Below are 22065 nucleotides of genomic sequence, written 5' to 3' on the forward strand. Positions count from 1 at the left end.
TACCTGTTTAACGTGTTGACGATAGTTATATGTTTATGATGATACTTGACATTTAATAAACATTTGCTAATCAACTAACCAAAGGAATATCTGAAGAACAATGTATATTCTACTAATAGAGAGGAAGACTGTATTTTTACCTTAAGAAGACATTTGCAAGGCTAGAATTTATAACTTTCTTTTTCAAAGAAAAGAGAATTAGTGTCCAAGAAAAGTTAATATACATAAACAAAAAAAGTAAGCATGCATACCATGGTCAAAAGGTTATCTCACTGAAAAGTTCATCCTAACATACGTACATACATACATACTGTAGTGGGGTGAATCATGTGTCCCCCTCACCCACAATTCACATTTTGAAGCTCTAACCTCTAGTACCTCAGAATGTGACTGTATTTGGAGACAGGGCCTTTAAAGACATGATTACGTTAAAAAGAGGCAGTTAGGGATGGTGCTAATCCAACCTGACTGGAGTCCTTACGAGAAGAGGTGATGAAGGACATACAGAGCGACACACCAGGGATGTGCATGCACAGAGGAAAGACCATGTGAGGACACAGTGAGAAGGTGGCCATCTGCAAGCCATGGAGAGAGACCTTGGAAGAAACTAAACATGCTAACACTTTGATCTTGAACTTCTAGCCTCCAGAACTGTAAGGAAATAAATTTCTGTTGTTTAAGCACAGTCTGTGGTATTTTGCTATGGCAGCCCTAGCAAATTAACATACATAAATATATATGAAAGTAAGAACAAGACTTCTGATTATTTATTCCAAATTAAAACTCATTTAATGCCATAAATCCACAGAAACTGACAATAGTGACAACAGCTAGTATTTACTTGATACCTACAATGTGCCACGTCCATGATAAGTACCACATATGTATAACATAATTTAGTCCTCACAAAACCTCTTATAAAAGTTCTATTATTAGTGCCACTCCAAGATAAAGAAATGAAACCTTTGATGACAGGACATCTGCATACCACAGAACAGAAACAAAAGTAGATGGCTTTGACTGTTTTTCCACAGTACCAGAGTACTTTATGCAAAAATATCTATTAAAAGTTGAACATTACTACCTTAACTATAAAAACATGTTTTGTTAAGCCAATATGTGAAATTAGTAAATGAGTCTTTAAAAGGACCTTAACTGCTTTTCCAGCAGGCTCCAATTTTAGCCTACAATTTATTACCTATTCACTATGTGTCAGATACTATTCTAGATATTTTCCATATATTAGCTCATTTCACACTCATAGCAACCTATGAATAATGAACTATTATTATCTTCACTTTACAAATGAGGACACTAAGTCAACAAAGAAGTTAGGTAGTTGAGAGGTCTAGCTCCAGAGTACATGCTCTTTTTTTTTTTAAAGCCAGTTTTACATTTATTTATAAATTCATTTCAAAATCCTTGATTCACCTTTTTTTTTTTTTTTTTGGCCACACCTCACAGCATGTGGGACGTTAGCTCCCCGACCAGGGATGGAACCTGCACCCCTGCAGTGGAGGCGCAGAGTCTTAATCACTGGACCACCATGGAAGTCACCAGAGTACATGCTCTTAATCAATATACTATACTGACTCGTACTATGTTCCATCAAAATGAGATGTGATAAAATATTCCAAAAGAGTAGAATCCAAAAACAAGAGGGATATCAGATAAAACCATCCATTGCTGTGGACCTTTCATGATATAAAAACATAAATGTACATCTCCTCTGTAGATAGGGGAAAAAAAGACAAAAGACAACAAGCTGAACAAATTTTGCCCTCCTGGGATTATAGAACTTTTCAATCCACGAGAAATGCCTTTTCTGATGAGGAAATCTACACCCAAATAAATTAAATGACTTGTCACTTTCCTGACTCATGACATTTTCACATGTATTCCCTCTGTATTTTAACTCCCACTCTATCCCCACTTCTTCATGTGGCCAACTCCTTTAACTTAACTCAAATGTCACTTTCTCACAGCAAGACCTTTCCTAACTGCCCAGTCTGAGTAAGGCACATTCCTCCATTATTCTCTCTCAGAGCATCCAGATCTTTTCCTTCATAGCATTTATTGTAATCTGAAAAAACTTCACTTGTTTAAAGTAAAATTCTTCCTCTCCTCCACAAAACTACCACTTTCAGCAAGATAGAGGCTATATTACTGTATCTTTAGAGGCTAGCACGGCTCCTGGAACGTAACAGATCCTGATTAACTATTTCATTGATGGATATAGATAAATGCGCTGTTTTATGTCTGACAATTAATTGCTAACATTTACTAAACACTTACTATTGAATATATTCCAGGAACTGTTCCAAATGCTTTATATATATTGTCACATTTAATTCTTCCAGTAATCTCATGAGGTATAAACACTATTGTTATCTTCATTAACAGATAAGAAACTAAGCACAGAGAGATTAAGTAACTTGTCTGAAGTCACAGCTAGACAGCGAAAGAGTCAGAATTCAACCGTAGGTAGTCTGGACCCTAGCTCTTATACTGTGGTATAGTTCCTGTGACATACCGAAGTTACTTTTACAATGAGAATTTTCTACGTGGAAATTGATTGGTAGGTCCTCTGTGACAACATATCTTTACTTGACCAGAAAAAGCATTTCACAAGGGAAGACACATTTGTACCTACTACTGTAACACTTTCTTCAGATGACTAGAAAAAATAATCATAAAGATGTGCCAAATATGGAACATTCCCTACGTATCTGCCTAACTAACTTATCTTCCACATACGAATCAACTTCAAAAGGCTATGGGAGAAGCACTTGGGCTTTCCCTTTTCAATCTCATTCTTCTTTTTAAGAGTCCCTGCCTAAGGTAACAACCAAGAACTAAAGCCAAAACAAACATGTACAAGCTCTCAGGTCAGGTCATCGAATTAGTGGAACGTTGAAATATTTTTCATTTTTAAAAACATATGACTTTGTTTCTGCATATCCTGTGGCCAAAATGAAATACGGGATGGAAATTAACATCAAAAATAAAAGCCTCTGTTTCTGTTTTCCTTTCCTTTAACATACTGAACTTTAATGATCAAATTAATCTAACACAGAACAATGACTACCCTGACACAAAAACATGACAAGTCAAGGTCCGTCATATTTCCCTCCAAAAATACAACTTCAAATTCTAGTGTTTATTCCCTAACCACAATGAAATAAGTATGAAGAAACAATGTGCCTGTTTCAAATACATGTATTGTATTTGAAACATGCACACAATAGTATGACTCCTATATCAAATACTAAATAATAATAATGGTTAACAGTCAGAGAACACTACAACCAGGCTTATTTATTTTGTTAATTCATTTAGTTTCCTATAACAACCCCCATAACATAGTTGTTATTATCTGTATTCTACAGGTTGGAACTCAGAGAGATTGAGAAATCTGTCTGAACTCACCATGATCTTTTGAGTTTGACCATGGCAGAGCTAGGATTCAACTACTTTATAATTTCCCTATCTTACAGAAACTTTCATATCAACTGTCATGTAATCTAATCTCCCACCCTACCCACTAGAGCATTCTACCAGCTGAAGCTTCAGCACTTTCACTGACTAAGAACAAAAGTAAAACAAAAACAAAACCTCATTACTTTCGAAGGCAGCCCATTCTTCAAATCTACTCCCAATCAACGGCTCAGTTCCTTCAACCATACCTCAGATGGCATTATTTCAAGTGCTTGAGCATTATTCGTCCCTTTTAAAACAGGGCAACAGGGCATCTAGAGTGGATTGAATATGCCAGGTATGGCCCAGTCATCTCAAATTAGAGAAAAACCTATCTCTATTATCTTAGAAATTTATTACAGCAGTCCAAACTTTACTATTTTGGGTAGCCACATCACCAATGACTTTTGCCTGGTTTACATTCAGGAAAACTGTTCTTTAATTCATAATCACTGTTAAGCAATCTATTCCTTGAGTTCTTCACACCCAAGTACAGGTTATTATCCTGGTTAAATTTCACTTCTTCTATTTGGCTAATGACCTCCCCCATTTGATGATTTCTGGGTTTTGGCTCATCTTCATACTTCAGTTTTAACTCATTTGCAAAGTTATTCAACATGCCACCATTGCCTCCATACAAGTCATTAATAAAATGTTTAATAGGAGAGGAAAGAATCCTAAAACCTGACCTTGGGGATCTCTGTCCAAGGAACCATTCATGCCTTCATCGGGCTCCTTAGAACACAGCTATTAACGTAGTTATAAAGCTCCCTATCCATATGCTTATTCGTTGACACTTCTCCGTATCATCCTAAGTATGTCAGACTTTTTCAAATATCTTATGGATATATATTACACCTATTGCACTATCCTGATCTACAAGTTCAATAAACCTATCAAAGAAAGAAAGAACGAAAGAGAAAAAGACAAAAGGTTAGTCTGTCATGACTTGTTCCTAGAGAAACCCATGCTGGCACATAGTCAGTTTTTCTTGGTGCTCCATCAAAAAGAGTAAAGCACTATTAAGTTAAAAACAGAATTTGACTCCACAGTTTAACTGTAAGAAGAAAAAAAAAAAAAAGAAGAGTTTCATATTCGGGTGATGAAAATAGGAATATTACATTATAGTTCTTCATATAATAATAATATAAATAAAATATTTGAAATATTTGCAAACATTTAGAAGTATTTCCAGTGCTACCACTTTGGCCTACAAAGGTAAATTTTATATTTACTTTCAGTTATTAAAATGCCTTTGTTGGGTTTCTCGTATATCTAAATAAATCTCAGTTAATTAAGCAGAGATGTTATTAATCTGAACATACTAAATAAAAACACAGTAGTTCTGGAAGAATATTAACTGCTAGGCAGATCATGAGTGAAGCCAAGTTGGCCTTATTCTAAATCCCAGTGTTTCAGAGCTGGAAAAGACCTGGTATTTACAGCACAATTATCTCTTTTTATAGATGAAGATACTGAGGCTCTCAGAGATGGAATGACTTGACCAAGCTCATAAAACTAATTTTCTGGCATGGTTGGACACAGAAATTAGATTTACTCAAGGGCCACTGATAATGTTTCACAAAACCATGTCATTAAAAGAAATAATAAAAAGAACAAAACAAATTCTTTCTTACCAACTGGACTTCACCAAAAGCACCTCTTCCAATAACTTTTACGACATCGTAGTCTTCTGCCTTCATCTGTAGACCTCTGATCTTTTTCACAATTTTCTCATCTACAGTAAAAAGATCACCATAATATCAATCACATTTATAAGCAACCTTTTAAAATAATCACCATATTTGTAAACAAATTTTTATTTCAAGAAACTGGGCTTTGTTTCCAGCTAAATCCGTCAGTTTTTAAATGTTGCTATTTAAAACTCTAAGACACATATACTTTACATCAAAGGACAAAAACTCTCTGGTTTAACACATATAAACACATTAATGACTACCAAAAAGTAGCAGTTAAACTATTCTGTTTCTGACTCTGTTGCTTGGCAAGTTATATGACAGCTGAAACTGTGATGATCCAGGCGATCCTGCAGAACACTCTGAATCACTGCAGAAAGCTGCTATGAAAGTACGCAAGGCTGATCTCAATCATGAATGTTGGTAGCTTACTTCTTTGAAAAACAGTAATCACGCATTGTAGATTTGATAACTACAGATAAGATTTTTTAATCAGGGAAACAGCCTAGTCTCTGATTAATTCCAAATTAAAGAGCATACTGTGTTCACATAAAGTGGATACAATTATTTTGAGAATTTCTTATTCTCAGAATTCAACTTCATTTACAACTTCACTGCAACATCAATACTGGCATATATTAATTGTTACTACGTTTATGGCAATATCTGTTAGCATATTATCTTTCATTAACCAGACTGAAATGTCTACATTTATACAAACATAAAGCTCATTAAGTCTTCTGGGTAATGTAAAGCTAAGTCTTAGAGTTGTTAACATTAATTGAAAACTTCTCTTGGAACTGCCATAAATGACCTGTCCTGAAATTCTAAGCAATCTTATTTTAATCAAAACCTTGAACTTTACCTACTTTACATACTTTAATTGATTTGGCAATTCTGCTTTGAAATAAAGAATATTAGTATTTAAATAAATCAAATGGCAAACTAAAAACAATTTAAATTTAGTAAGTTAAGTTATAAGTTTGTGGACTGTAATAATATTAAACATAAATCTCTTATCAAAAGTAGAGTCATATGATCAAATATGAAGTTTACACATACTTACATCTATTTAAGAAATTATCTATATTTTTGTTTTTCCTCAAAGCAGGGAAATCCAAATCAAGGACCAAGGAATTTAAGCCATCCTGTTTAACAAAAAAATAAAAAGAGAAAAAAGAAAGTTGTTACAATTTTCAAGCATTCAAGATAAAAAGCCTTTAAATTTTATTGTTTTGCTCTCACTGAGTTAATGTTAATCCACCTTGATTTGAAATTGCCCCCAGTGGCACCATATCCAATAGCTTTAAATAGCTTCCTAACTTCTGCCAGAGAATATTAGGGTTGACCCTATCATGTTTTCCACTGTAGTTTTAGCCAAGAGAAAAATGTCATTTTAAAATATGCATCCACTATTATTTTTGCTAGTCAGATGTCTTTTCTCTCTTCCAATGTCCAGTAAAATTTTACCTAGCTTTTTACTTTAAGAAATACACCCAGACTAAGTTCCCATTCATTCAACAAGCATTAATTTTGTGCCTAGTGTATACAAAGAATAGAAACTCTAAAAACAAGTGAGACACTAACTATCTTTACCCTCAGGAAATTCAGGCTCAAAACTAAATTTCCCCTAAAAACATGAAAACAGGATGATGCACTGTTCAGGTTTCTATTTTCTTCTGTAAGTTTTCTGTATTTTCCAGACTTTCTACAACAAGCATGCATTAAATTTATAATCAAAATATGAAAAAGTACATACATATAAGTTGGTGGGAGTGAAAAAAACTAGTAAGAAACAAACCAAGTCTCAAATTACTCAATGGATATGCTTGTGAAGAAAACAGTATTTTTAAAACACTAGTGCATATATTGTTTCATCCCCAAGTAACTGAGGAGGGCAGAAGGACATATTCTCATTTAAAAAAATAAACAAACTAAAGTTCAGAGAGATTAAGTGACTTTGGCAGGCCCCAAGGTCTTGCTATTAGAAAATGATGTAGCAAAATACTACCTAAATCTTAGAGGTTCAATATACTTAACTCATCTCCCTCATCTTAACCAGCAGTGGAAGCTTGGAAGGGGAAAGAAGGCACCTGGAGGATTGCAGAAAACAAAACAGTAATAAAGAGAACTTTTGAGGATCTGGGTAGGGAGAAAATGTGGGGAAAATTACACGCAAAACTTAGAAAGGTAACTTGAGTTTTTAATTTACTAATTCTAGAAGAACTGAAAGTTATCACAGAGAAATGGAGTTACACAAAGATGAAATAAACAGGAACAAACTGGAATCAGTTTATAAATATTTTCCCATAATATACCCCACTAGTGTAGAGTCAGAGAGCTTTTTCAGCAGTTGGAACATTTGAACAGTTGCTCAACTCAACAATAATACTATTTTGTTTTTTTTAAACCATTTCTTAAAGATCACATACTATTTCATTTGTGCAGTAAGTTTTTTTGGTAATATTTATTTTTGAATAATACTAAAAAATACCTTAATTTGCTAATAATTTACATCAGAAGATAATGTAGGGGTAATACATATCTATATATTTACATTTATACTTAAGGTTCTATGTTTATAAATTTTTACATTTGAAACTTATTCTATTTAGTACCACTTTTTAAGAAACAAATTCTGAATTTTTAAAAGATACTAGAATTTTCAGTACACAAAATTGATACTGAGTTACAGTTGCTGGATTACCTCAAGACTTGAATGAAAGCCTATGTCTATGACCATCCTCGTTAAGCAGTTTCATATAAAACTTAGGAGGTAAGATTTTTTTTCAGTGTCTTGTGATTTCAACTGTGATTCTTTTCATAGAAAGTGATACTAAAGCTAAGATAAAGAAACTTTTAAAAGAATAAAACTTATATTAAAGAAAAGCCTACAACCAAAACTTCAAAGCAATGAAGAAAATTAACACTATTTGTCCCTTTCCCTACTTTCAAATGCACAGAAATGACAGGAGAACATTTAAAAGTCATAGCCCCACTGAAAGGAAAAAAACACCACCACCACAAAACATTCAAGAACGAGAAAGAAAAATGCTAAGCAATGTAGGAGCTAAAGTAGGAGCTAAAGTCACAAAGATCTACTGGATTTCAGGGCAGAAAGCTGTAAGACCAATAATTGAGAATTAAAAGAACCGAAATGTGGTAATGGGCGAAAACCAGACTGATTACTGGGAAAACGGTAGCTGGAGTGAAAATCCCAGCTCCTAAAAAGACACTAAAAAAAAAATCTTATTGCCCAAGTTTCATATGAAACTGCATAAAGAGGTAGATCAGACACAGCTTTCAAGAAAATCTTAAGCTAAGCCCCCAGAGCTTGCCCAGTTACCAGATCTCCCGCATCTCTAATATCACTGGTTTAAAATATGTGAATCAGCTGTTAAGACTGGAACTGACTTGGGTTGCCTGTATGTAAAAAGTTAGCACCAGAGGACAGCAGAGAGAAAAGTGATTTATCCTACTCTCTTTCTGAATAAACAGGTACAAGCCAACACCCAATTTTTCCCATTACAATCATCATGGTGGAAGAAAGTATGTATAGAATGGCCTATTTTCCTAACTTTTCCTGAACACAGAGCCTTTTATACTTTAGTTGCCATGAAGGAATGAAGGATTGGACTTGATTTTACTCTCACTATAAACTGCTTCTAAATATCTAATTGTTTTTAAATCTCCAAATAAAATGCATCCGCCGAGAAAAAAAAGAAAAAGAAAAAGAAAAGAAAGGAAGGAGGTTGGAAAGACTTCACCAACCTGGAATGTCTAAAGTGATAAGCAAAATGATGGAGACATCCTTCTAGGAATTTCAATTGTTAAATGCAGCAAATTATCTTTTAGCTGAAAGTTTCATAATGTTATGAGTTGTGAGTATATGGGTGGTATTTAAAGCCATAAAACTGGATAAGATCACTCAAGGAGTGAGTGTAGACAAATAAAAAAGGACCAAGGACTGAGTCCTGGGATACACCACTTATTAAGAGACTGTGGAGTACAGGAGACTGAGAAGCAAGCAGTAAAGGAGGGAGAAAATCGAGACTGCTGTGGTATCTTGGAAGCCAGGTGAAGCATGTAGCAAAGAGGGAGAGAGTGATCCACAAAATCAATATGACTGGTAAGTCAAGTAAATCAAGACTGAGACATTAGACACTTTGAGGTCATCAGTGACTTCTGTAAAAGCTATTTAGATCATAAATTTGTTACTTCCAAACCACCGTTCACCACTTTCTTAGCACTTGTTTTTCTATAATTGCTGCATGTTTAAAAAACAAAACAAAAACCTCCTTTAAGATGTTACTGGGAATTCCCTGGTGGTCCAGTGGTTAGGACTCCGCACTTTCACTGATGAGGGCGCAGGTTCAATCCCTGGTTGGGGACCTGAGATCCCACAAGCCGCAGTGCGCGGCCAAATTAAAAAAAAAAATGTTACTGTGAGTTCACATTCATAGACCCTAAATAATACCAAGCATTCAACTTGACCATAAGTTATGTGATACCTTACAGTCTATCTACCAAAAACTATAACTAAATTACACAGGTCAATACAGTATTTATTATTAATAATAGGAACTTTTCTTGACTACTTTGTACCATGTGCTGAGCACAGCTCAAGCAATCAACATTTTAATCCTCACAACAATGTATAAACTAGGTACTCTTATTATACTCACATTTAGTAGGCACAGAAACTGAAGTTTACAGAGGTTAAAAAACCTGCCCCAGCCAATACATTTTATAAGTGACAGAATTAGAATTTTATGACACATTTATACTTTATTACTGAAATTAAAGTTAATAAAGTTATTCCTCTAACAGAGTACTGAACAATATCCACATTTTAAAGTTAAGACAACAAAATAGGAAACATATTTCTGTGTATCTGCTGTACAGATAAGTGACCAGGAAGTGTCATGTAAATGAATTTGTAATATTTACATTTTCGCCTTCTGTTATTACAACTCCAAATACAAACACAAAAGTAAAAACAGTGGGGCCAAACAAATCCATCGCTAGCGTATAAAATATAGATTTTAAAGCCCCCTATATGCATGCAGAAAACGTTCTGAATCTTATGTATATGCCATATTATTTTTTATAGTACACTTTCTGTTTCACCTAGAAAAATCTAAGTAATATTAACTAATCTGCTATCATTTATCAACATCAGATGAATAAAATACGTAATGCTTATTTTACAATATAGCTTTGTAAGTACATTAGTTTAAGGTCTGTCAACCAAATTAATGACAAACTAAATTTATCCTGTCCCCTATCAAAAAAGAATATTTGAAGGAAAAAAAAGTTATCTAGGAAAATAAGAAATTAAAGAGTACTGGGTGAAAGTGTCCTGTACATATTTTGTGTGATATAAGTTAACTTCACCATAAGCTTGAGTAGCTAATTTAACAAAGCGTAAGAACTGTTTTCTGGTTTGCTTTTATGAATCTTTACCTATAGCTATAGTAAAATCAGCTCTTAAAGCTCTCTACAAAACAATATAGGTGGTACATTAATGAAGTAATAGGTGTCTAAGAGAGTAAAATTCATATTTAGAACAGTTAAGGGAATATTATAACAAAAACTTGTTTAAAACCTGAACTCTGAATTGTGGGGAAGGGGAACCTCTGAACAAAGAATACAGTTCCCACTGATCTTAAGCCTTTCATGCTATATATCAATACATATAGTATATATACTGTGTGTGTGTGTGTGTGTGTGTGTGTGTGTGTGTGTGTTATACATCATTAAAATTGTTTTGGATGTACTGGACAACAATCAATTAACTGACAAGATAAAAACATCACAGGGGCAAATAAACAGTGAAACATTTAAAAACCTGTATGCCATCACTATTCTCAGGCATTTTCACATACCTTATCTAATATACTGTCTACTTCATCAGAGAGGAAGTATGAGACAAAAATTAGTTAAAAACTCCCCAAGTTTGCTAAATTTCAACGAAGGTTTTCTATTATAGAGACTTATCCTCCAAACACTTTTAAATCCTTATTTGTGTTTGAAGTGCTGGGAGGGAAGGGGTCCTGTGGAGTCATACAACCTTATATTCTGTATCCCATCTTCCAAGTAAAGAAAAATACGTTCCTTGTAATTTTTAAAACCAATCCAGCAATTGTAAAGGAGAAGTGGAACTGCACTGCTGAGTGAATCTGAGATGGAATTAAAAGAATTTCAAACACAAAACTGTCCTTCCCTATTATTAGACATGTCACTGTTATTTGATATGTCACTACAGTTCTAATATTTTTTAAAACTACAGAGATTTAACTCTTTCATTTTATATCCCACATAAAAACAATCACTGAAAATATTTCAGTATCACATCCATTATACTCACAAACATAATATCCTCAGTTTTCCACTCAAATATTAATCAAATCTAAACAATGAACTTCTTAAGGCACAACCAAGTACTTTACAAACCAAGTTCACAGGAAAATTAAACGGCAAAAATATATACCCACAAATCACACTAGGAAATCAACATTCATTAAGCAGCTACTTTGTGCCAGAGAGAGTAGAATCACTTTCTCATTTAATTCTCATAAAAACCCCCACTGGAAAAGGAATGTATTAGGAAATGGAAAAGTGTTTTGGGACAGAGCCATTTTGGTACATAACAAAAGCAAAAGTTGTAATCAGAAGTAGCTCTTTCTGCTACCCATACAACTACCACTAGGAACAGTGAAGAACATTTCAGCAAAACAAAAATGGTTGTTGGTGGTTGTTTTTAAAGAACATGCTCTTTTCTCCCTCTGACTACTTATGTAGCTGTACAGACTCAATGGCCCACCTATCTATCTATCTATCTATCTATCTATCTATTTATGGCTGCGTTGGGTCTTCATTGCTGCGCGCGGGCTTTCTCTAGTAGCGGGGGCTACTCTTCGTTGCGGTGCGCGGGCTTCTCACTGCGGTGGTTTCTCTTGTTGTGGAGCACGGGCTCTAGGCGCACAAGCTTCTGTAGTTGTGGCACACGAGCTCAGCAGTTGTGGCTCGCGGGCTCTAGAGCGCAGGCTCAGTAGTTGTGGCACATGCGCTTAGTTGCTCCGCGGCATGTGGGATCTTCCCGGACCAGGGCTCGAACCTGTGTCCCCTGCACTGGCAGGCGGATTCTTAACCACCGCACTACAAGGGAAGTCCCTGGCCCACCTACTTTTAGTGAAAAAGCAAAATATTCTTCTCAGTAGAACTACAGAAGCAAGGTGTACCTCTTCCTTACCCAGGAAGCAGTATTTCTTCTACACATCTGAGGGAATTTTTTTTTTTTTAGTAACACTTCTAAAAATTAGAAAAAAAATTAAAACCTTTTAGATTCAATATCTGTCCCATCTCTCTTTTGTCCACTGTATGTGCACTTCCCTACAAATAGAAGAAGTGGAGCAAGTCTTGGTAAGGGAATCTAATGCACTATATTTTGGTCTGTTTTACATTTTGGTAGTCTATAAATTTTTATTTGGCAGAGAAAAGGTCTCATTGCTAAAACAATTTGAAAACTAATAGTTTAGGCAAATCTAAAGTTTCTAAAGGCTGATTACCATCATTTCATACACAATTCCTCTGCTTATTGATCAATTTCTGGCAATAACAGTACTTCAAGTAGGAACAATTTCTTGTCAATTTAGAGACACGTTAGTATCACTGGTTTAAAAGAAAATTACTTAAAAACACTGAACATAAAATCATCCTTAATTGGAACTCACAAATAGCCATAATTTCTCCTACACTCAAAGGGAGTAGTTAGCGAAACAAACACATATGTGAACTTTATTCTGAGAACCATCTGCTATGGCTGATAGCTCTATTGACTTCTACCCTGGGACTCAGTACCATATTTCCAAGTGTCCAACAAATATCCAACGGACCTCAGAAATCTCCCAAGTTGGGTAACTGTACTCAATGGGAATGTATAAGATGATCCACTGAGGTGCAAGAAGAAAATATTACAATTTTACACATTTAAGCTTAAAAAATTGTAAGTTTAACATAGAGGTTTTCAGCAACATCTCACTCTTGTTAGCTTTCATTGAATTGTGACATACTACAGCTTACATGTACCCAGATTTTTAAAACTTTACTAGTAGAAAGATTACCAAGCAGATTAAAAAGCATTCCATTTTGGGGTGCAGACATATGCCAAGGCTTACCAAACTGTACAATTTCATTATGTACAATTTATTTTATGTCAATTACACCTCAATAAAGCTATTTTTAAAGTGAATGTAATGTATATAATCACAGATTTAAGATAATACCAAAATGCAATTAGTACAAACAGAAAGAAAATGGCAGTATTAACTCTTAACCTACTCCTTATATAAGCTCTTATTGCCCAAACTATGGGGCTAAAGACAATGGCAAGCTAATCACATCACTGACCCCCAAATTAAAAATTACCTAAAGCCTATTTGAAATATGGAATTACATCCATAATCATTAATGATGTACTGCTATAATCTGGATTTCTGTAACACAAATTATCCCACATGTAACTGGAAAGTAAGGGAATAATTCAATTAAGTAAAATATGTGATTTTTTCCAGCTTGTTAATGTTTTTAAATGATGGGCAAGCTTTCTCAAGTCAAAGAGAAAGCCTTAGCAATATAGGATAACATTAAGAAAAAAGCCAAATATAACGCAGAAATGCCTTACTAAAGTACAAATAGTAGCTTCAAAAACCCCTACACTGTTCATGACATTAAGCTATCTAGTAAGGTTACAAGTGCAGATGAAAAAGCTGAGAAGATATTTTTCTTTTGTTAAAAACAAACAAAAACCTGATAAAGAAGGCTATAGAAATAAAGGCCTTCATAGGCCTAAATCTCAAAGAAAAAAGCTCAAGCCTCAGGGTTTAAGGCTACAGATATTCAAATGTCTGTGATGCTGGGTACAAATGCCAGCAGAGATTTAACTTTGTTGCTATTTTTATTTGAATTATTGTTTTTGTTAGTGTTATGGTTAAAATTTGTATAGGTTTTGCACAGTCTGTTCCTACTCTATTATTCTCATAAGCCGTGTTATTTATGGTGCATGATTTTTGCAGAACACAAAGCTTTTCAGAAATTCATATTTCATGTTAATGACTGAAGCCATCACAATTTGAAACCTAAACAACAGGAACATGAAAAAGAATCTCTATAATTATTTGCATCATATTTAATGCCTGTGTGCTACCCAGAATTTTACAAATTTTCATTGAGCTTAATGATAAATGTTTGAAAGCCTTGTGTTTTAGTTTTGTTTCTTTTTTTAAATTATTTTTATTTTTAATTTATTTTTTATTAAAATAAAAAAATAAAACTTGTTTGTTTCTTTAACATCAAAAAAAGGTTTCTTTTTTTGTTTTTAATTCAGACATCATTGGGAAACACTAGATTTTTCTAATGGCTGAAATGTTATGAAAAACAATATGGTAAAAAACTAAAATACATTTTCTTGAGACCAAGTATCTTTGGAACGCACACAGAAAAAAAAAATTGAAAAGTTGATGTAATAAGCAACAAAATAAATTACTCCATAAGAGAGGGTTACTACACAATTGGAAGAAAGTACACACTTTTTCTAACCTGATCAGTTAAAATATGGTTGGATACTGTTGTAATGAAAATATACTGTATTCTCAATAGTAAATTACTTCTTTAATAAAACTATATTTGGGGTTTCCCTGGTGGCGCAGTGGTTGAGAGTCTGCCTGCCAATGCAGGGCACACGGGTTCGAGCCCTGGTCTGGGAGGATCCCACATGCCGCAGAGCAGCCAGGCCCGTGAGCCACAATTACTGAGCCTGCGCTCCGCAACAAGAGAGGCCTCGATGGTGAGGGGCCCGCGCACCGCGATGAAAAGTGGCCCTCGCTTGCCGCAACTAGAGAAAGCCCTTGCACAGAAACGAAGACCCAACACAGCCAAAAATAAATAAATAAATAAATAAAATTTTTTTAAAAAAACTATATTTGAAGGAAAAACCTCTGTAACAGTAACCATTGAGAGAACTGATACTTCAGCTGAAATACAAAACTGCCTCTAGAACATTACATATAGTATATACATGCAATTCATTCACTGAACAGCTTTTACAACTAAGAAATTAAACCCGTAAGAGCACAAAGTGCTATGTCATCAACACTGTAAAATTTATAAAAATAAGACTGTTAAAGTGTAACAGAATTTTTCAATTCTTTGTAGTGAGATGAAGAACGACCATCAAAAATTTTAATTTCACATAAAAGTTTTCTAGCTATCTTGTCACGATGAACTTTTAAAAGCTATTGAACTTAGAGATGAATTACCATTTTTCTTCTATTCTATAAAAAGGCAAGTGTTCCAAATCTGATCTTGCCTATGATAATGAGTACTTATTATAGTATGCTGGCCAACATTTGGAGGAAAAATTAATAGATTTTGTCTCAGTAAAGGTAATATGTTAACAACAAGTGAGAAAAGAAAAGAAAAACTTTCTCTTTAGAAGAAATTCTTGCTATGGAAGGAATATTTTTGAAAAGGGTGTGTCTGGAAATGTTTCCATCCATATGTGAATTTTGCAGATAATAAGATGCTTGGCCTATTAAAATTGTTTTTTAACTTTCACATCCATGTTTTTAAAATTTGAAAACATAATTTTCTGACCCAGTTAAAGATGTTCAGCCATATGTTAAAATATAAAAATAAATTATTTCTGATTTGCTTTCAAGAACTGGCCTCAGAGAAAACAGCAATTTACTAACCGAATTTCAACAACCACACAAAAAAGTTGTATAACTAGTGGACAGAACTGGAAAATGAGTGTTGTGATTAATAACTGCAGCCACTGATATACTGTGCTTCTTCCACTTGTATCCATATATCTTTGTGAAATTAAAAAAAAAAAAAATCCTGATAGTCCTTAAAACGCAGTAGCAAAATAAACTGAACTTCAAACCTGATCTTCAATTCACTGTAACAACATGAAGCCAAAACTTTTAAAAGCAATTAAGCATATTTAATTTAATGAGAAACGTTTTTCTGGTGTCATAAATATCTCAAAAATATGTTTATAGATTTAGCTTATACTTTTGAACTCCTGTTTTATGTGTATTTTATAACGTACACAGTATTTTAATAGATGTACACAAATTATAAATAAGACATGTCTATTTGAAGATATTTCAAAACTCTTTTACTGATGGAATACAAGAGTAATAGTTTGGAGATCACAAATTCCTTAAATGTAATGAATTTTTTATTATCCTTGAAGGTAAACATTTTTATTTTTCATATTTAAAGTAGCGAATATATGCCCCAAGACTGTTGGGTAAATAAATATTCAGCCAGCATCTTGGCATCAACATATCCAAAACAATTCATATTTTCTCATTCAAATCTTACCTACTCTATATCTAATAAGCAGTGCCATTTTATGTAAGTCAGATTCAGAAATCCTTTTCTTTGTCCTTTACGTCAAGTCATTCCCTCTGTACTGCTGATACTTCCTCTAAGGTCTCACAGGTGCTTCCTTCTCTACTCCATTCCCCATTATGCTTTGCTCAGATTCTGATTATTTATTACCTACTAACTTGTTTCCTTGCCTTTAATCACCCACTGCTCCAGCCCATCTCCAGCCTACTATTAAGTAGTCAATCTTCTTGAAATTTAAATCTGTACATTTCATGCTCTCCTTAAAATTATTTGACAGCTTACAAAAAATGCTTAGAAAAGAAAACCCTTAACTAGCATTCAAACTTCTGTGCCATCTGGCCCCACCAACCTTCTGCAATCTTACTTCCCATTGTTCTACTATTCTTCACTCATATTTGCTCTAGATCTGTACTGTCCAATACAGAAGCCACTGGCTACGGGGTGGCCATTGAGCACTTGAAATGCGATAGCCCAACTTGAGATATGCTGTAACTATAAAATACACACTGGATTTCAAAGACTTAGTACCAAAATAAGAATGTAAAATATCTCATTAATATTTTTTACATGTTAAAATAATATTTGGGTTATACTGGGTTAAATACATTATTAAAATTAATTTCACCTATTTTTTTAAATATGACTACCAGAAAAATTTAATTTTATATTTGACTCACATTATATCTCTATTCGAGAGCACTGCCCAGACCAACAAAACTTTAACCTTTCACACTGATCTTTCTACTCTCATAACTTGGCTTATATCAGTCTTTCACCACAGAACATTCAACACTTACTAATCATTCGTCAAGGGGCAACCATGTACCACGACTGAGTGCTAAGCATAAGAAAATGTTCTTCATCATCATCTCTACTTGCCAAATCTTATCTCTGCTTCAAGACCAGCTCAAATGCAGTTTATTTCCATGAAGCCCTCCTTGATATGCCAGGATAAAAATTTCCCATCTTTTGAAATTTGACATATTACATGTTCTTCAATGAACATGTCACTTTCTACTTACAACAGTTATTCCTACACAGTGCTTATCACATCTATTAGCTGTAAATTCCTTAAGTACAGAATTCTTCAAATTCAATTTGATTCCTCTAATGCTTCTGTCATAAAACCTTACACAGGTAAGAGTCTACCCTCAAACACGGGTGATACAATTATCTAAGATTAAATAAGTTACACTTAGTAAAGCAAGAAAGTAGGTATTTATGTTAGTATTATTCATAGATATGCAATTCAATTATTATCTTGAACTTCTTTATGACCATTCCTTTCACCTTCCTGCTCTAGCTGAAACCTTACTTTTCCCCTTGATGACACTACCTATCTTACATTACAACCCTCTCAAATGGTAGATCTTGCAGGTGGGGTAAATGTTCTCTTTGCTTCTAGTGGTCAATCTTAGATCACTCTTCCTCTTTCTGCAAACTGTGAGCTTTGAAACACATCATCAGCCACCCACAACGTCCCTTCTTATGCACCCGCCACCCACCGTCACTGACCCTCAGTCTCTGAAGATTTTAGTTCCTTGCTAACTGACACACTCTCTAACACTAATCCTGTCATAATTCTTGGTGATGTCATTATACTCCTAGATATCCTAATACTCTGGACAATCCACTTGTGTGGTCTCCTTAACCTTATCATTACCAATAATTGCAACACCTCATAATCTCAATTTTAAATATCCTACTCATTGACCACCACCTCTTATCTTTCTAGCTCACTTTAATACTTCAACTCCAACAATCTTTTGACTCAAAAGGGACCTTCAATCCAGATCCTATCATTTTCCACTGTCCTTCATCCTCTCCACTCTTATGTTTACTCTTTACATAATTCGTATTCCAGTCAATCATCATAGTCACTGCCCTGTGCTTACCCTCGTACTCCTCTTAATCATACTCTCCTGGAAGAAGTACATCACTGGTGAAATCCAACTCTCTCTACTCAGTACTTGCGCCTCCAGAACTAAATGTGACTTAAAAAACACACAACCATGCTCAAGTGGCCCTCTGCTGACTGACAATCCTAGACTATCTCCCTGGTCCATTCTCTCTCCCACTCTCCTTCATGATTTCACACTTTCTCCTCTCTTCTCAAACCTCAAAAATCTCCTCTCCCAACCTCATTCTCAGCTAAGATCTTGGCTTCTTACATCAACTGAGAACTTACACAAGCTCTCATCACCAAATCTGTTCATATTCCCGCATTTGTACCCATATATTCTTTCTTTTCTGCCATTATATTATATATTAATTACATTACAGTACATTATATTCATAGTTACAGCCAACCCCTCACCCATACACTACATCTCCCATCCCCTCCTACCTCCTAACAGACAACACTGTAACTACTCCCCTCTGCCCCCACCACAGCCAACCTATCATCTCTTCATCTTTTATTCTCTATTTGATTACTGCCACTGGCATATTATTTCTTCTGCTCTTAAGAAAATAAAATCCCTTGACTCTATTTCCCATACAGTTATCATTCTATTTCTCCCTTTGCCTTTATAGAGAAATTCCTTGAAAGACAAATCTATGCTATCGCCCCCGATCTTTTCTCTTCCTATTCTCTTTAGAACTCGCTCCAATCAATCCCTCCCAACCACCACCACCACCGCCCACCACCACCGCCACCACCCTATCTAAGAAGTTTTTCTCAAGCTTATCAATGACCTCCACATTTCAAATCCAATTATCATTTCTCAATCCACATTTTACTTGACCTATAAGCTTATTTAAACAATCCTTCATTTATCTATCTACATCTTTAAAATCTTTCTTCATTAACTTTGATGAAAATGCATTCACAGAGTTTTCCATGTATCTCTCTGGTTGCCCTTTCTCCGTCTCTTTTGCTGATTTTCTCCTCAGTCCTTGGGCCTCTTCTCTTTTAAATACACTCACTCCATAGGAGATCTCATCTCATCTTTAAGTACCGATGGCTTTCAAATTCATTCTCGCTATTCAAGATACTTAAAATTCTGAATTCTAGACCCATATCTCCACTTCAGGATGTCTAATAAATATCTTAAATGACAATATCCAAAATCGTGCCCCTACCTCCTTCCACTGCAACCACTTCCTCTTTTAGTCTTCCACATCTCAGTCAATGGCAATTCCATCCTTCCAAATACTCAGGTCAACAACTCTGGCGTCAAGCTTGACTTCTTTCTTTCAAGAGCTTAAGTCCAAACACCTACAAATCCTGCCAGCATTGCCTTCAAAATGAATTCAGAATTCCACCAGTTTTCACTACCCCTACTACCATCACACTAGTTCAAGACACCACCCTATGAATTATTGCAAAAGCCTACTTATCAGGTCTCCCTGCTTCCAGCTTTGCCCTTCCTTTCTCCTTCATATTATTTTCAAGGAACACAGAGATGATCCCATCACTCCTCTACTCAAAGCCTCCAATGCCTTCCATTTCATTGAGAGTAAAGCGCAGATTCCCTGCTATGACCTATGAGGCTCTTCATGATCATACTTCACGCACTTAATTGGTTAACTCTCAAGCCTCATCCCCTATTAGTTTCATTCTCACTCATTCTACTCCAGCCACACTGGCCTTCTAAAGGTTTTAAAAATCACAACAGGGGCCCTACACAAGGAATAAGTGGAACAGAGTAGGAAGGTAGTTCGGCAGCTGCCAGGGCCTTCACAAGACGGTACATCTGAGCAACATCACAGTTCGGTGGGGTGGTGAGCTGGCTGCATATGAAAGAACTGAGCAAATTAGTAACTATATGATAATAGGAACCAGCTCTTAATTTTGGGAGAAGAGGTACAAATGTGGGGGAAAAAAGAGCTAGAATGAATACAGGGTGTTGGGCTGAATTGGAGGTATAAGTGTAAATTTGTGATTTCCAATATATAAAGACATATAAAAATATATATGTAGATATCTATGTGGGTGTACACACAGACACCCCCATGTTTCCTTGACCTGTCCACTGCAACGGTCTGAGTGCAGAGACAGTTCACCAGCCATGAGCTTACCTGCCACACAGACCATGGTTTTGAAATACTCTTCTCCACTAAAAAAAATTAGGGCTCCTTGGAGAAATAGCTGATTCCAGAACTAGAACAGGAAAATTTTAAGATGACCTTGTGCCAAAAGTAAGGAGGTGCACAGATGATAAAACTGCATAGAACTATACATATGCATTGTATCAATGTCAATATCCTCATTTTGTTAATGCACTATAGTTATGTAAGATATAAACATTGGAGGAAATTAGGTGAAGGGTACACAGGACCATTCTGGACTATTTTTGCAACTTCCTGTGAATTTATAATTACTTCAAGATACAAGTTTTTTTAAAAGTAAAGGGAATTCCCTGGCTGTCCAGTGGTTAGGACTTTGCACTTCTGCTGCAGGGGGCACGGGTTCGATCTCTGGTCAGGGAACTAAGATCCCACATGCTGCAGCCAAAAACATTTTTTTAAAAAGTTAAAAAGAGATATTAATTAATTCTCTTTCTTACAGTAAAATGGCAACTAATAAAAGTCAAAGGAACACTTGAATCAGAATATCACCCTTTGGCAACCACCATGGTAAAAATTAATTTAGGTGAAAAACATCAACGGATGCTAAAACTAGTGGATTGAAGTGGGAATAGAAACATGATTTTACATAGTCTCAAAGTATCTCCCCACAAAATACTTATTAATTATGGGGTGGGAGGCGCTAGAAACTTGAAAGACATCATCTTTAATCAAGTGATCTAAAGTTAACACTACCTAATAGGATAAACTGTATGCCACCAAAAAGGATTCATTAAGAAGAAAACAACATAACTTCTGTGAAACTGCAGCCAGAAATACATATCTTGAGTCTAGTCATCAGGAAACATTAGACAACCCAAATTGCGAGATAGTCTACAAAATGAGTGGCTTGTAATCTTCAGTATGTGAACAAATGAAAATCGAGAGAGATTGAGGAACTGTTCCAAATTGAAGGAGATTAAAGAGACATGAGAGCTGGATGCAATTCATGGTCCTGGATTAGATCCTTTTTGTCTCAAGGACATTATTTGGGCAATTAACAAAACTTGAATGAGGTCTCTAGCAAAGTGTACACAGAAGTGTTTTTTAACTTTGCTGTAGTTTGAAATTGTTACCAAATTTAAAGTGTTTTTTTAAAAAACCACACCAAGGCATGTTCCTGACTCATGGCCTTTGGATTTGCTATTTCCTTCTGTCTGGAATGCTCACATCCACGTTTCTGCATGCCCAGCTCTCCTACTTCCACCAGGTTTTTACTTAAAAGGCACCTTCTAAACTATCAACACCCTATATAGTCATATCTTCCTCCTTTTTTTACTCTTTTCTCTTTACCATAAATCACTATCTTACATACAATTATCTTAATTATTTATTATTATCTGGCTGCCCATTAAAACCTAAACTGATGGCAGGGAATTTTTATCTATTTTGTTCA

At 35.0% G+C, this 22065-nt stretch overlaps 1 protein-coding gene across 3 annotated transcripts in view; it reads right to left on the bottom strand.

Moving 5' to 3' along the window:
* ROCK2 (Rho associated coiled-coil containing protein kinase 2) overlaps positions 1 to 22065 on the bottom strand; it is a 139924-nt gene that overhangs the window by 79448 nt on the left and 38411 nt on the right. For all 3 annotated transcript variants that reach the window (XM_068563870.1, XM_068563869.1, XM_068563871.1), the window contains exons 2-3: positions 6241 to 6322; positions 5115 to 5215 (exon numbers count right to left, since the gene is read on the bottom strand). In XM_068563870.1, coding sequence (XP_068419971.1) covers positions 5115 to 5215; positions 6241 to 6322 — 183 coding nt within the window. The remainder of the gene's footprint in view (positions 1 to 5114; positions 5216 to 6240; positions 6323 to 22065) is intronic.

This window comes from Eschrichtius robustus, chromosome 15 (assembly GCF_028021215.1).
Source record: "Eschrichtius robustus isolate mEscRob2 chromosome 15, mEscRob2.pri, whole genome shotgun sequence".
In the NCBI taxonomy this organism is placed as follows: Eukaryota; Metazoa; Chordata; class Mammalia; order Artiodactyla; family Eschrichtiidae; genus Eschrichtius; species Eschrichtius robustus.